Here is a 14,230-nt window from a genome sequence, read left to right as displayed (position 1 = left end):
TCTTTTGTTCTTGTACCCTGAAGGAGCCTCTTTGTCCCGCTCCAGCACATATGCTGATAACAGCATCAGGAAATGCAAATATATTTCAAACGTCTATCAGAGGCTAAATGAAAGTTTGCACTATGGTCGGTGTGAATGATGTTGCTGTAAATGCAAGTATAGTCAACCAAGATGCTGAGAAATCCCTCACTTGATGCTGTGTATCCACTCGTCCTTCTCCTCTGGGGTGGGAGCAGAGATCCGGTACACCATGTGGTTTCCCTCCACCACTCGACCATCAGCCTCCGTCTTACAGGCTTTAATCAGCTGACCGCGGTTATTCGGGATGTAGAGCTCAAAGCAGTTCTGTACAGAAACGTTGAGGCAGGCGACACTTTTACCACTGAAAAATTACCTCAAAGATCTGAAATGTTTTGGTGCATTTATCTTGAACTTCGTCATTTATACTCAGTAACTAGAGGCTGTCTTTCTAATTTTGATTTATAATGTTCTGATTTATTTATGCTTTTAAGAATTTTTAACATTTGGAGATAAAACATGAACTGCAGTACATGTTCTTACGGGAAAGCAATAACATGGTTGTCTTGCTTTAAAAAAATCTTATAAATAAAGCAAATATAATACAGTTGAGCTAGGTGACAACACTTTTACCATTGATGAATGAAAAGATCAGCAAACTTACTGGCTTTCTGGGGTCTTCAACCTCACGAATGCTCAGATTCTCCAGTGGAATGATGCCTCTGGGCTCCTTATCCTACACAAACACACACACACAAAGAAAAACACACACAGACCGACAAGTCAGATATGTTCATTTACTTATTCTGCCTTGTGTAATAAATAGGGGTGTAATGGATCACAACCAACAGTTCAAAACACACGTGACCCCTGGCTTAATTTTTATTTATTTTTTTACTTTAAAAAAATGTTAACGATCGCAGAGAGATCGTCTCTTGCATCATTCAAATCCCATGTATAAAAGCATTTAGGCTTTCCTAAAAAACATAATTATGACATAACTAAAACATAATTATGACACAAGAAGTTGTGGTAGGTTATGCTGGATGTGGTGGGTTTCTTAGGTTATTAAAGGTGTTTTCTGTCACTACTTGTATAGCCTACATTAATGCATTCAGTGTAAGCTGCATTAGGGTTGTCTCGATACTGGAGTTGGATACCAATTGGTACTGAAATTTTAAAAGCGTCCATTTCCCGTAAACATTTGGTCGCTGTGGAGCACGTTCTTAAACAGCACTGATTTGCCGTTGTGTGCACATGTTCAACTGAAATGACCGTGATTGGCCGTGAAGGTGATCGGTTCACCAAACTCACCACTGTTTACTGCATGTAACCACAGATACAGGGACACTAGAGCGTTTCAAAGCCACGATGCATCAGCGGATCGCTCATATGTCAGCTTATACAAACCAGCTGATCGGTGCGACTTTGAAACACTCCAGTTTGCACTTTTGAAATTTCAGTAACGATTAATATTGAATTCCAGTATTGAGACAACCCTAAGCTGCACCATTAATCATTAAAAGATTGGAATCTTTGCACTGATGCAACATAAATTATAAATAATGATGATTTGCATATGTTTATTAAACTTTCGGACCGCTGCATTCACATCTGTGTTTAAAAAGCGCAAAAATCAAGAAGGAGATTCAGTCTTTAGTTTACTGTCAAATTACACAGATTTACTGGGATAACCGTTTATAGTTTAGATATAACCACTGATGTTTATGTTAAAGATTAAAATCACTGTCATATGCATTTAACTTGACGCTCAAAAATCAAAGTTGTAGTCAGCAATTATATTATTTAACCAATAGGTGGCGACAACCAGCCAAAAAAAGTCACTGAATAATTCTTCAAAAATGATCCATGTAGCAATGAAACCTGAAGTTTTAGGAGTGAATGACTAAATTATTTATTGAAAATAAGACTAAAATAGAAATGTGGGTTGTACAAATTGTTTTAGCGTTATTAGCAACAGTAGGAGTAACTGAATTTTTCACAGCACTGAATATTTTACAGTTTATTTTTATTCAGCTGATTATTTCTTCATTGTATTTTTAATAAAATTACCGGCTCTCAGTTCAGTTTGTTAAAGTCAAAAGTTTCCTACAGTGCTGGTTTTGTAATAAATGGAAAGCAGATTACATTTGTCTCCTCCCCTTTTTGGCTGATCGGTAAAATGGTCCGATCCGTGACTAAAAAACTATAATGTATCTGAACTGTGTGATTAGTGATCCTTTACACCACTAGTGATACATTAATATATCGTTTATTTGCACAGAAGTGTTTTATCGAGGTTTGTATTAAGTTGCATTAGATCTCTTTTGTTCTGGCCTTACCGTTGTGTACTCAAAGTAATAGAGGCAGTTGTCTGTCAGAATGAACCATCGTCTCTTCCATGTTTTTACTCGACCTCCTGAAGAAGATCACATGATTACAGATGTGTTTTTAAAACATCAATCATTTCTTGTGTCGTCTTGCTTCAATGAGCTCTTTCTTGAATTTAACAACAATTGAAGATTAACAACAATTAATAAAAAAAGAAACTAAAGCATTCTGTTTTCCCGCTCAAATACCATGTTGCTTTTACAACTAGTCTTTTACGGTAGATGGGACTAGTTTCAAAGAGTTCAACCTAAAAATTCAAAATTACTCACTATTTACTCTGCCTTAAGTTATTCTAAACCTTTAGGAGTTTTTTTTATTCTGTTGAAATTAGAACAAAATAGGAAAGTTTGAAGAATGCTGAAAGAAAACTGTAACGATTGCCTTCCTTAGTAGAAAAACAACTATGATAGTCAAAGGTTACAGGTTTCCAGCTTTCATCAAAATACCTTATTTTGTGTTCAACAAAAGCAGGATACTCATAAGGATTGAAACAAGGGTGAGTAGATGATGACAGAATTCTCATTTTTGGGTGAATTAACCTAGCAGACGACGCTCGAGGCTAGTTTTTAACAGCAGACGGCGCAGTAAGCTAGTTGTTGACAGCAGACGGCTATGTATGCTAGTTTTTAACAGCAGCTGGAGCTCTAGGCTAGTTAGCCTAGCAGCAGCAGAAATCATTATAGGCTAGTTTTTAACAACAGACATGTTTTAGGCTAGTTTTAACAGCAGACGGTTCGCTCTAAGTCAAGCGCTTTAGGCTAGTTTTAACTGTAGACAGCACTGTAGGTTAGTTTTTAGCAGCAGATAAACCTCTAGGCTAGTGTTTAACACTAAACAGCACTCCAGGCTGGTTTTTAACAGCAGACGGGGCTCTAGGCTAATTTTTACCAGCAGACATCGTTCTAGGCTAGTGTTTAACAGCAGACGGCGCGCTCTAGGTCAAGCGCTTAAGGCTAGTTTTAACTGTGGATGGCGCTGTAGACTTGTTTTTATCTGTAGACAGCACTGTAGGTTAGTTTTTAGCTGCAGATAGACCTCTAGGCAAGTGTTTAACACCAAACGGCGCTCTAGGCTAGTTTTTAACAGCAGACGGTGTTCTAGGCTAGTTTTTAACAGCAGACGGCGCTCTAGGATAGTTTTTAACAGCAGACGGTGCTCTAGGCTAGTTTTTAACAGCAGACGGCGCTCTAGGCTAGTTTTTAACAGCAGACGGCGCTCTAGGCTAGTTTTTAACAGCAGACGGTGCTCTAGGCTAGTTTTTAACAGCAGACGGAGCTCTAGGCTAGTTTTTAACAGCAGACGGAGCTCTAGGCTAGTTTTTAACAGCAGACGGCGCTCTAGGCTAGTGTTTAACAGCAGGTAATGTGCTCTACGCTACTTTTTAACAGCAGGCAGTGCACTCTATGCTAGTCTTTAACGGCAGGCAGTGCGCTCTAGGCTAGATTTTAACAGCAGATGGTGTCCTCTAAGCTAGATTAACAGAAGACGGCGCACTCTAGGCTAGTGTTTAACAGCAGATAGTGCTCAAGGCTAATTTAAACAGCGATGACGCTCTAAGCTAGTGTTTAACAACAAACCGTGCTATAGGCTAATGTTTAACAGCAGATGGTACTCTAGGCTAGTTTTTAACAGCAGGTGGCGCTCTATGCTCGTGCTTAACAACAGACGGTGTGTAGTGTCAACATTGCATATCCTGCAATGTGACTATTATGGATGAGCACTTTGTGGATATTGATGCTGAAATGATATATTTTGCAACTATACCCACTACAATAACAATGTTGCTGCGCAAACATGCAGCCATTCTGTGAGATGTTTTAGTAGACAAGAAAGGCTGTACGTACCTCCTGAAGAGTGAACGTCATCACCAGCATCAGCAGAGAAATCACAGGTCAAGCAGAGCAGGAGCCAGAAGAGATCGGAAAAAAGGGGGAACGAACCACAGGAAACAGAAACGCAGACGAGAAAGAGACACACAGGGAGAGGAAAACAGATTCAAAGGCTTTTAGTAAGTTCACAGAGCTGGCCATGCAAAAGAAAGTCAATCTCTGGAAGAGCCAAACACATTTCGCTTGTTTTTTTGGGGGGGGAAACAAAAGTGCAAAAGCGCAGCGATGAGATCATAGAAAAATCATGCATCGGCACAGATGGAGAAGACGACATTAGGAACTCACCCAGCTTGAGGAGCCAGCCTTCTCTGTCGGGGTTGAAGAATGTGTGCGTCAGGTCATTCCCATCATCCTCCGGGATCTTAAAGGGCTCGTTCTTAATGCTATCATACAGATTCTGCAAAAAACACATCGTTTATTAAAGCATATTAGTTTAATTGAGCATTATGTGCCATCATTAAAAAAAAAAACCCATTAAAATAGAGAACTGAAAGACGCTTCATTTTTCATTTCAGCGTTGATCCATTTAAGGCGGAAGTGACAAACTGCAAGCTTTGGTTGTTTATATCAGTTTTATATCTTCTAAACACAAATTTTGTCTCTAGCTTATAGATATCATTAAAACTAATAATACTGACTGTAACGCACACAAAAAAGATGTCCAGTGTTGGCCAAGCTACTTTGAAAATGTAGTGAGCTAAGCTATTAGTTACTAGCTTAACTACACTAAAAGCTACCCTGGGAAATGTAGCAAGCTAAGCTAGAAGCAACATGGCAAAAGTAGCTTAGCGACGTCTAAGCTACACATTTTTTATTTTTAAATCGAAGCAACTTCAATCCAAGTCAGTTCTGCCTTAGTGATCAATAAAACTGCCAATGAATCATGTGGCATATATGTTTAATTATTTTCTGCAATAAAACATAAAAATTCAAGAAACTCTGTGTTGTACATTTAAAATACTACAGTATAGTAGTACAGTATATGTATATTTTTTTCTTTTTTTTATCCATTTCTCAGTAAATACAGGCTATGTATTTCAGTGCAATTGAATAAAAGATTTATTAAACAGATTTATTTATCATACATAATATTTTAGTCACCAAACATATTTAAAAACTGAAAAATAATACAATAAACTTCAAGCTAAATATCACAAATACATTACAATTTTAAAATTTGTTTTGCTTTTCTTGACTTTTCCTCTTCTTTAAATTTGTATTAAATTTTATTTTTCAATACTATATAAATTTGGGTGTACTAGTTTTGGACCGTTAACGTAAGTTATTTTGTTACATTAGCTCCAGAATTGGCTTTAGCACTGACTAATCTAATGTACAAACATAACATTGCATAGCTTCCTATTAAAAATATGAATTTAAAAGAGAGATTTGTGAGGGGTGTACTTATATATGCTGAGCACTGAACATATATATACAGTTGAAGTCAGAATTTCTTGCCCCCTTAGAATTGTTTTTCTTTTTTGAAGTATTTCCCAAATGATGTTTAACAGAGCAAAAAAAATTTTACAGTATGTCTGATAATATTTTTTCTTCTCAAGAAAGTCTTATTTGTTTTATTTTGGCAAGAATAAAAACAGTTTTACATTTTTTGTTAACCATTTTAAGGTCAAAATGATTAGCCCATTTAAGCTATTTTTTTTCTCCGATAGTCTACAGACCAAACCATCGTTATACATTAACTTGCCTAATTACCCTAATCTGCCCAGTTAACCTAATTAACCTAGTTAAGCCTTTAAATGTCACTTTAAGCTGTATAGAAGTGTCATGAAAAATATCTAGTCAAATATTATTTCCTGTCATCATGGCAAAAATAAAATAAATCAGTTATTAGAAATGAGTTATTAAAACTATTATGTTTAAAAATGTGTTGAAAAAATTTTCACTTCGTTAAACAGAAATAAAAACTAAACGGGGGGGGGCTAATAATTCTGACTTCAACTATGTATGCATATATATATATATATATATATATATATATATATATATATATATATACATATATACATATATACATATATACATATATACATATATACATATATATATATATATATATATATATATATATATATATATATATATATATACACACACACACACACACACACACACATATATACATTGCGGTATATATATATATATATATATATATATATATATATATATATATATATATATATATATATATATATATATATATATATATATATATATATACATACATATATATATATATACATACATATATATATATACACATTTAAACTCAACAAATTCTTACAAGGGCACAGCATCTAAATTAAAGTGTAGTTTGTTGTATGGTTCTGCTTCTAAAATAATTTCACTACAGTCATCTTTCCATCAAGCAAGTTTCTCCTGTCAGCCCAATGGTTAATTGGTGACGTCACCGACCAAAGCAAGAGGTAGCAGCACCCTTCCAAAAAGTTTGTTTCCAACAGCCATAAAACACAAAGAAGAAAAATTCACCAATCTCCCGATCATATAGATTTACTTTCATCGGCTAGACACCAGCTTCACAGCTCTGTGACTGGCGGTGGCGTCACTTAATGATCCACGATCGGTAAATGTAGCTTGTGTGGATGCTACTGCACTACTTGCTTAAAATAATAGCCTCGCTACTGAAAACTATTTGATTTAGAAAGTAGCGACATTCCTAAGCAATGCAGTTAAGCTAGTAGCCTTACTACTTGTAGCGACGCTACTGCCCAACACTGCTGATGTTTTTATTTAATAGCCTAGTGTAATGAATATCTACTACTGGCTGGAGACATCAACAGTGTTTAGACTCACTCTGAGCAGCTCCTCTGGTAAATCTCCGCCATCATTGATGCCTCTGTTCATGCTGATGAAGCGTTCCACCGTGGGCTTGTCCCGCACGTTGGGGTTGTGCAGACTGGTGTTCAGCATGATGATGGCAAATGACAGCACGTAACAGGTGTCTGTGAGGGGAACACAGGATAAGCAAGGAGTTCAACAAAATGCTCTGACAAACTGAACTCTTCTGCCTTTATTGACCCTTTTTACATTTCCAGGTTTCTCAGGAGAGGAGTTGGTCATAGCAGGTAAACTTAGAGCGCAGTGAAAGTGATACTGCAACAAGTATTTTTTTTTTACAATCCTATTTGCTGAAATAATGAAAGAAAAACTCTGTGATGGTGTTATCAAGGCTTTCAGAAAAAGGAAAAAAATTGTGAGACTGGTAACAGCAGCCGAAAGAGGGAACAACGTCAAATTTAATGTCCTGCCCATAAACATTGCATTAGAAACGGCTTGCATAATTTGTAACTCATGTTTTGTAATTTGATGCAACAACAATATAATACACATGTAATGCATATTAATGCAAATACATAAAAAAATAAAATAAATAAATCTAAATATTAAAAACTTTCAAGCATTTAAGATTATGATGACTGTTAAACACGTCATAACAGTCTTGCAAAAAGGCCTTATTGTGTTTTTACACTTATGCGATGTTGTTGAGTATTTAAATAACGATAATTCTTACGATGTATCAAAAAATACTATCATTTTATAACCTATGTTTTTAAATAATTTATTTATTATGATATAATAATAAAACAATCAGGGAAAAGATATTTTTAGATCTAATTTATTCCAAATCTGACCAAAAACTGTCAAGTTGCAAACATATAGGGCCCTATCATACACCCGGGGCAATGCAACGCAAGGCGCGACGTAATTGTTTGCTAGTTTCAGCTTGGCGCAAGAGTTGTTTTGACATTTTGCGCAACGCTGTTTAAATAGCAAATGCATTTGCGCTAATATGTGCGCCCATAGGCGTTCTGGTCTAAAAAAGAAGGCGTGTTGCTATTTTGAGGAAATTAAATAGACTGTTCAATAGACCAGATCAAATCAGGTCTAAAGTCCAGTGCAGAGCGCGTTAGTTGTGCCCCTCGCTTACACATTGCATAATAATAATAATACTAATAACATTGCTTAATACACACAGGATGTACAGCAAAACAAAATATCTTTACAAATGAAAAAGAACGAAAAAATTTAAATATTACAAAAAGTATTATTTTTGAGCCTACATAACCAACTAAAAGGAAATGGGAGATGAGACTCTGATTGGTTTATTCTCAAAACACACCTATAACTCATTAAGAGAACAAGCTCAACCCTGTTAGACCATGCGCGGCGCAAAGTGGATTTTTCCGTCCTTAAAATAGCAAAAGTAGATTCAGACACGCCCTTAATGCATTTGCGCCCTGCACTTTGGACTTTGCGCATGGATCATCTAAATAGACCCCTTAGTCGTTATAACTCTAGGAATGAGTAAGAACATCAGATATTCTGACTCTGATTGGCTGTTGTCATTTTACTCCCTCATCTCGACTATATTTTCAGCTCTGTGTTCTCCTTTGGGCTGCTCCAGCCAAAAACAGAACCGCAATTACTATAAATAAATAAAAAAAAAACATCTGCGATACGTATCTTGCATAAAATATTATCATGATCAACGATCATTTTGTAATATATTGTTACATTAGGAGTGTGCAAAATCAACAACAATGACAAAAAAAAACTGTAAAATGACCAAGTTTTGTTAACATTTTTTTTGTGCTGATACACCGGTCATCATAAATAAACATGATCAGTAGAACTCTACCAGCAGGTAGCACCAATTGCCATCTTAATGAGCGATTCAATGCATCTTTCATTCAAAACCATTATTTCAAAACAGCTGTTTATGAATAAGTCACTAAATCATCAAAACATTTTTCAAACATTGATTAATTTAGAAATGAAACAGCACAGACTTTGTTCTGAATATTTTTTCAGTAGTCAAAAACACAATAGTTTGTCTAAAATGCAATGTTGTTTGTTGATATAATTTTATATAAAATACAATAACTGAAATAAGGCCACTTTCTGCTTTTATATCTTGAATTGCAGGCTCATTCTAGCAGGATTTTTACATTTAATGCTTGTGGACTTTCAAGAAGTGTGTGTTTTTTTGCGAGTGACATGATATCGGTGCGAACATTATAAAAACAACAGTTACCATATTATCATAGACACTTAATATCCCACACTCCTAGCGTACATATAACAACTTCAGGAGAGTCCCCACTGGGGTATAAAAACAAGTGGTGTGTGTGTGACCTGTGCTCTGGAAGACTCCAGGATTGCAGTGACAGTATCTCTGTGCGAAGGCCTCCATCATCCTGTCGATTTTTTGAGCTTCGCCTGGCAAGCGGAAACTCCACAGAAACTGCCTGTAGTGAACATTCACAAAACAAGAGTGTGATGAAAACAAGCACTGCACACAGATACTGTGTAAACACTGCAAAACTAACTATGAAGATGCAGAATTAATCTAAAATAGCAAGCGGCTTCTAGAAATGCTCTTTAAAGAAACATCCAGAAAAGTAGCAAAGATACAATTGTTTAGGATAAAGATATGCAATAAAGAATTAATGATTTACCGAAGTGCTTGTACCAAGTTCAGATCTGTGAACTCGTGAAGATCCACAAATGCCTGCAATACCTTAATATTGAAGTCATCTCTGAAAGAAAAATAGAATAATGTTTTAAGATCATTGACACAATGGAGTCTTTAGACAGTTTGTAAAAAATAAACACTAGAGTTATTAAAACCAGGCTGCTTTTTTTATCTAATTATTTCAAATCTAGACTAAAAAACTGTGGCAATGTACAAACATTTAGGGCTCTATTTTAATGATCTAGGCTCCTTGTCTAAAGTGCATGGTACAAAAGCATTAAGGGCGTGTCCAAATCCACTTTTGCTATTTTAAGAACAGACAAAAATACGGTTGGCGCCGTGGCGCATGGTCTAACAGGGTTCTGCTTATTCTCTTAATGAGTAATGGGTGTGTTTTGAGAATAACATGCATCAAATAAATCAGAGACTCCCAATCAGAGTCAGTCGCGCCCTGGCACATATGCTATTTAAATGGCGGACTTTGAAAGGGGAAAAACTGATCACTTTACTACGAGAAAACAGTTAAACAGACCACCTGCAGCGCGAGGATAAAGAATGAGCCTCCTCCATTTGGCCTCCTTACTTGCACTTTCTTTTCACTTACTCCTTCACTTTCATGGATAAAAAACAGTGTTGAACGCACTCCACTGAAGACACTTATTAGTCTACATAATTAATTTTATTTATTATTTTATTATTAAATTTAGTTCTAATTTCCAGCAAACTGATAAATTAACAATAATGACGAAGAGTGGTCAAAAAACTATATATGTATATGTATATATATATATATATATATGTATATATATATATATATATATATATATATATATATATATATATATATATATATATATATATATATATATATATATATATCTAAACACACGTTCTATACCGTATATGGTCTAAAACCCCACAGGTGGACAAATCTAAGCTTGTTTTTAACACAACAAATATAAATATAATAAATGATGATAATAATAATAATATCATATAAAAGCAAGTTGTCATGAATAAAATGAAAAAAAATGAATTTAAATAAGAAAACTCAGGACTACAATGGAGGCTTCTAATAAAGTTAAGAAACAGATACAGAGATACAATGTTACAAATACGGAGAGAAACCTCTGCTAAAGTGACTTTAAATATCTTTTTAATATTCAAACAGCAACATTAAGTGCTACAGGAAGTGTACAAAGCATCGACGGACCCCTTTAATACAGCTGAACTCCACAGTACCTTTCACCCAGATAGTCTCCTATTGCAGTTTTATTGAGTCCTTCTCCTTTGTACAGAAACTGAGCAATGTCCTCTGGAGTGTGTCTGAGAAGCTCGTTCTCCACTAGGAACACAATGCCCTAGGAAAAAGACAAAACATTAAACAATTAGACCTCATTTAAAAAGTACTCAAGATGTATTGTGGTTATAGCAGTATATTTATGCACGTGTAAAGATTGATTTTGGTGTAATTTGATTTAAACACTATAATTCAAAAAGGATTAATTGAAATGGAAAGAAGTGACAGTAAAGACAATAAAAACCCAATTTTTTTAAAACGCAGAGGATCGTATTGTATTGCATGTTTTTAATAAATGTAAAAAAAAATAAATAAATTAAAAAAAAAAAAAAAAAAAATATATATATATATATATATATATATATATATATATATATATATATATATATATATATATATATATATATATATATATATACACACATTTAGTTAAAAAATTAATAACTGTTTTTATTCTAGCCAAAGTAAAACAAATAAAACTTTTTCCAGAAGAAAAAATATTATCAGACATACTGTGAAAATTTCCTTGCTCTGTTAAAAATCACTTGGGAAATATTTAAAAAAGAAGAAAAAATCAAAAGGGGGCAAATAATTCTGACTTCAACTGTATATATAATTCAGCTTGCGGTGGTAGCTGGATTGAAACAGACCTTTTAACATTTTTTGACACTGTTATACACTGTTTTATTTCAGTGGGTTAAAGTTATAAAAAATGCTGTTGAAATAAAAAAGAAATCCACTATTTCTATTACTTGTATGTAATTGAGGTGCCATACGCACACACTGACAGGTGACAAACATGGACTTAAAGATGATCTCTCTCTCTCTTTCTCAAGTTGCTTTACTGGCATAAAATGTTGTACAGTATTGCCAAAGCATTTCAGATATGCATAAACTGTGTAATATATTAACATTATCAAATTAATAAAATATACAGCAAAAAAAATGTAATGACAAAAGAATTAAAAAGAGACAATATTGTACAATTATAAGGCAAATTAATTCATGAACGACTTTTAAAAGTGTACAAATATTTTGCAGCCAGAGTAATTAGTAAAGTTTTTCCTAGTTTAGGTTTAATGTTTCTCTCGTGACTGTGTGCATGCTGCGAAACCAATCGAAAATAGGCTTAAATAAAAACGTAATGCAAAAACGGATATAATTAACGGCAACTTTAGAAAGCAAAATCCGAATCCCAGACATTTTAGGAGATTTAGGAGCCTCTGACAGGTTGCATATTTTAAGGGCCCAAAGAGCACGTCTCTATAGGTCTCTGCAGAGCACTTGAGAATGTCTGTGGGAGTGTTGACAGTCCTCGTGCACACAAAACCAACAGTACGAAACGTTCTCTAGGGCAAGAGAAGATTTTCCACTGGTTTATCAATCGCGAATATTTGGAAGATACAAAAAAAAAAAAGATGCGTCAATAAATACTTGGCCAGCCGTTAATATACCTGGTATATACCCCAAGTAAAGTCTACACATGAGAAGCACAGTAATAAATACAATTAAAAAAAACAGCAAACAAACAAACGCAAGCTATAGCACATACACATATCACATAAATACATTTATTTATAATAATAAAGAATATATTTTACAATTTTAAAGAATCCTAAATAAATAAATAGGTTATTTCCCCCAAAAAATGTGAATTAGATAAAGCTTAAATAAAACATACATTCATTCTCAAAGCAAACACTTATTTGAAATTGTAATAAATATACTACCATTTTTGACCAAATAAGCAAACAAATCAAATTCTCATCAACCCAAACTTTCATTTCTGCTTACCTTTTTCGGATCCATGTTGAATTTTTTCCTGCCCATGGCCACATGTCGACTCTTCTGTAATGTTTTACTACAACAAAAACAGACAGGAGGTCAATACTGTTTTCATGTTTGAGGTGTAAAAAAACAACAACGAGTGTCCTACAAACCTACTGAACATTCATAACAGAGAGTTCAAGCTTATGTCAGCGACCGTCCTGTTCACACACCTACTGAGATAACCTGTGACGTGTTTTTATTTGACTGTTATCTATCAGAGAGCGCAAACAGAGGCTCACCTGCCCTCAGTGCTGGTCTCCAGTCCCTCAACCTCAATGATAGCTTCTCTCAGCTCCTCCTTCAGCCTCTGGATCTCCAGCAGCAGAGCACCTTTCCTGCGCCGGATCTCCTCCAGCTCGGAGCGCTCCTCTGGGCTTAGGTCCGCTGGGACTGGAGAGACACAAATGAGGACCATTCACTGCCTCGTTTCTCCATATTAACAATCTCTCGTCATGCACAGGACATTCCAGAATTGCTGGCCTGTGTCTAATGTCATTCAATTTATGATGCCATATGGAAACATCGATGAGGGCTTGGGGCTCTGCACATGTGCAGGCAATGTTTACATTAGGGCTGTGCATTAGGCGTATGACAGCATCAAATTGCCTTGTTACGATTGATAGCTGAAGGTTTTAATCAAGGTATTATCACAATATTAAACTACAGCTGAAGTTATTAATTTCTAATAACTGATTTATTTGATCTTTTTATGATGACAGTACATCATATTTTACTAGATATTTTTCAAGATAGTAATATTTAGCTTAAAGTTCAGTTTAAAGACTTAACTAGGTTAATTAGGGTAATTATTAATTAACAAGTTAGGGTAATTAGCTAACTACTTATAATATTATTGCACAGACAATAATCAATATTTTAGCATGTTGTAGGTTAGATTAGCATGTGAAAATGTTCATGTGTAAACTATAAATCTAATTTATTAATTAAGTCTCCAAGTGTTTGTTTTTTTTTTTGTTATGAACACCACTGGAAATGCAATGTATATCATATAAAAAGTATGTTTAAAAGTATAAATATTTATTCACTGTATTTTTAAGTGCCCATGATATCAATGTTGTGCATTCTCCAAGCATTTGTTTTTTGTTATGAACACCACTGGAAATGTCATGTAAATCAAGTAAAAAAGTATGTTTAAAAGTATAAATAATAAATAATTATTCACAGTACTTTGAAGTGCCTATGATATTAATATTGTGCATGCTCATTATCCCGATATATTTAATATTATTGAATATTGACATGTGTCTACTGTGCAATACATTGAAA

At 34.6% G+C, this 14,230-nt stretch overlaps 1 protein-coding gene across 4 annotated transcripts in view; it reads right to left on the bottom strand.

Annotated features, from left to right (window-relative positions):
- cyth2 (cytohesin 2) overlaps positions 1-14,230 on the bottom strand; it is a 29,470-nt gene that overhangs the window by 9,204 nt on the left and 6,036 nt on the right. For all 4 annotated transcript variants that reach the window (XR_012391941.1, XR_012391942.1, XR_012391940.1 and 1 more), the window contains exons 2-11: positions 13,183-13,333; positions 12,908-12,974; positions 11,056-11,174; positions 9,797-9,877; positions 9,474-9,586; positions 7,131-7,279; positions 4,584-4,695; positions 2,361-2,437; positions 683-754; positions 191-345 (exon numbers count right to left, since the gene is read on the bottom strand). Coding sequence is in view for 1 of the 4 variants with exons in the window: in XM_005157846.6 (XP_005157903.1) it covers positions 191-345; positions 683-754; positions 2,361-2,437; positions 4,584-4,695; positions 7,131-7,279; positions 9,474-9,586; positions 9,797-9,877; positions 11,056-11,174; positions 12,908-12,974; positions 13,183-13,333 (1,096 nt within the window). In the remaining 3 variants the exon portion in view is untranslated. The remainder of the gene's footprint in view (positions 1-190; positions 346-682; positions 755-2,360; positions 2,438-4,583; positions 4,696-7,130; positions 7,280-9,473; positions 9,587-9,796; positions 9,878-11,055; positions 11,175-12,907; positions 12,975-13,182; positions 13,334-14,230) is intronic.

The sequence above is a fragment of the Danio rerio genome, chromosome 16, assembly GCF_049306965.1.
Source record: "Danio rerio strain Tuebingen ecotype United States chromosome 16, GRCz12tu, whole genome shotgun sequence".
NCBI lineage: Eukaryota > Metazoa > Chordata > Actinopteri > Cypriniformes > Danionidae > Danio > Danio rerio.
The sequence above is the reverse complement of the archived record's forward strand: the minus strand, read 5'-3'. Positions and strand labels throughout refer to the sequence as shown.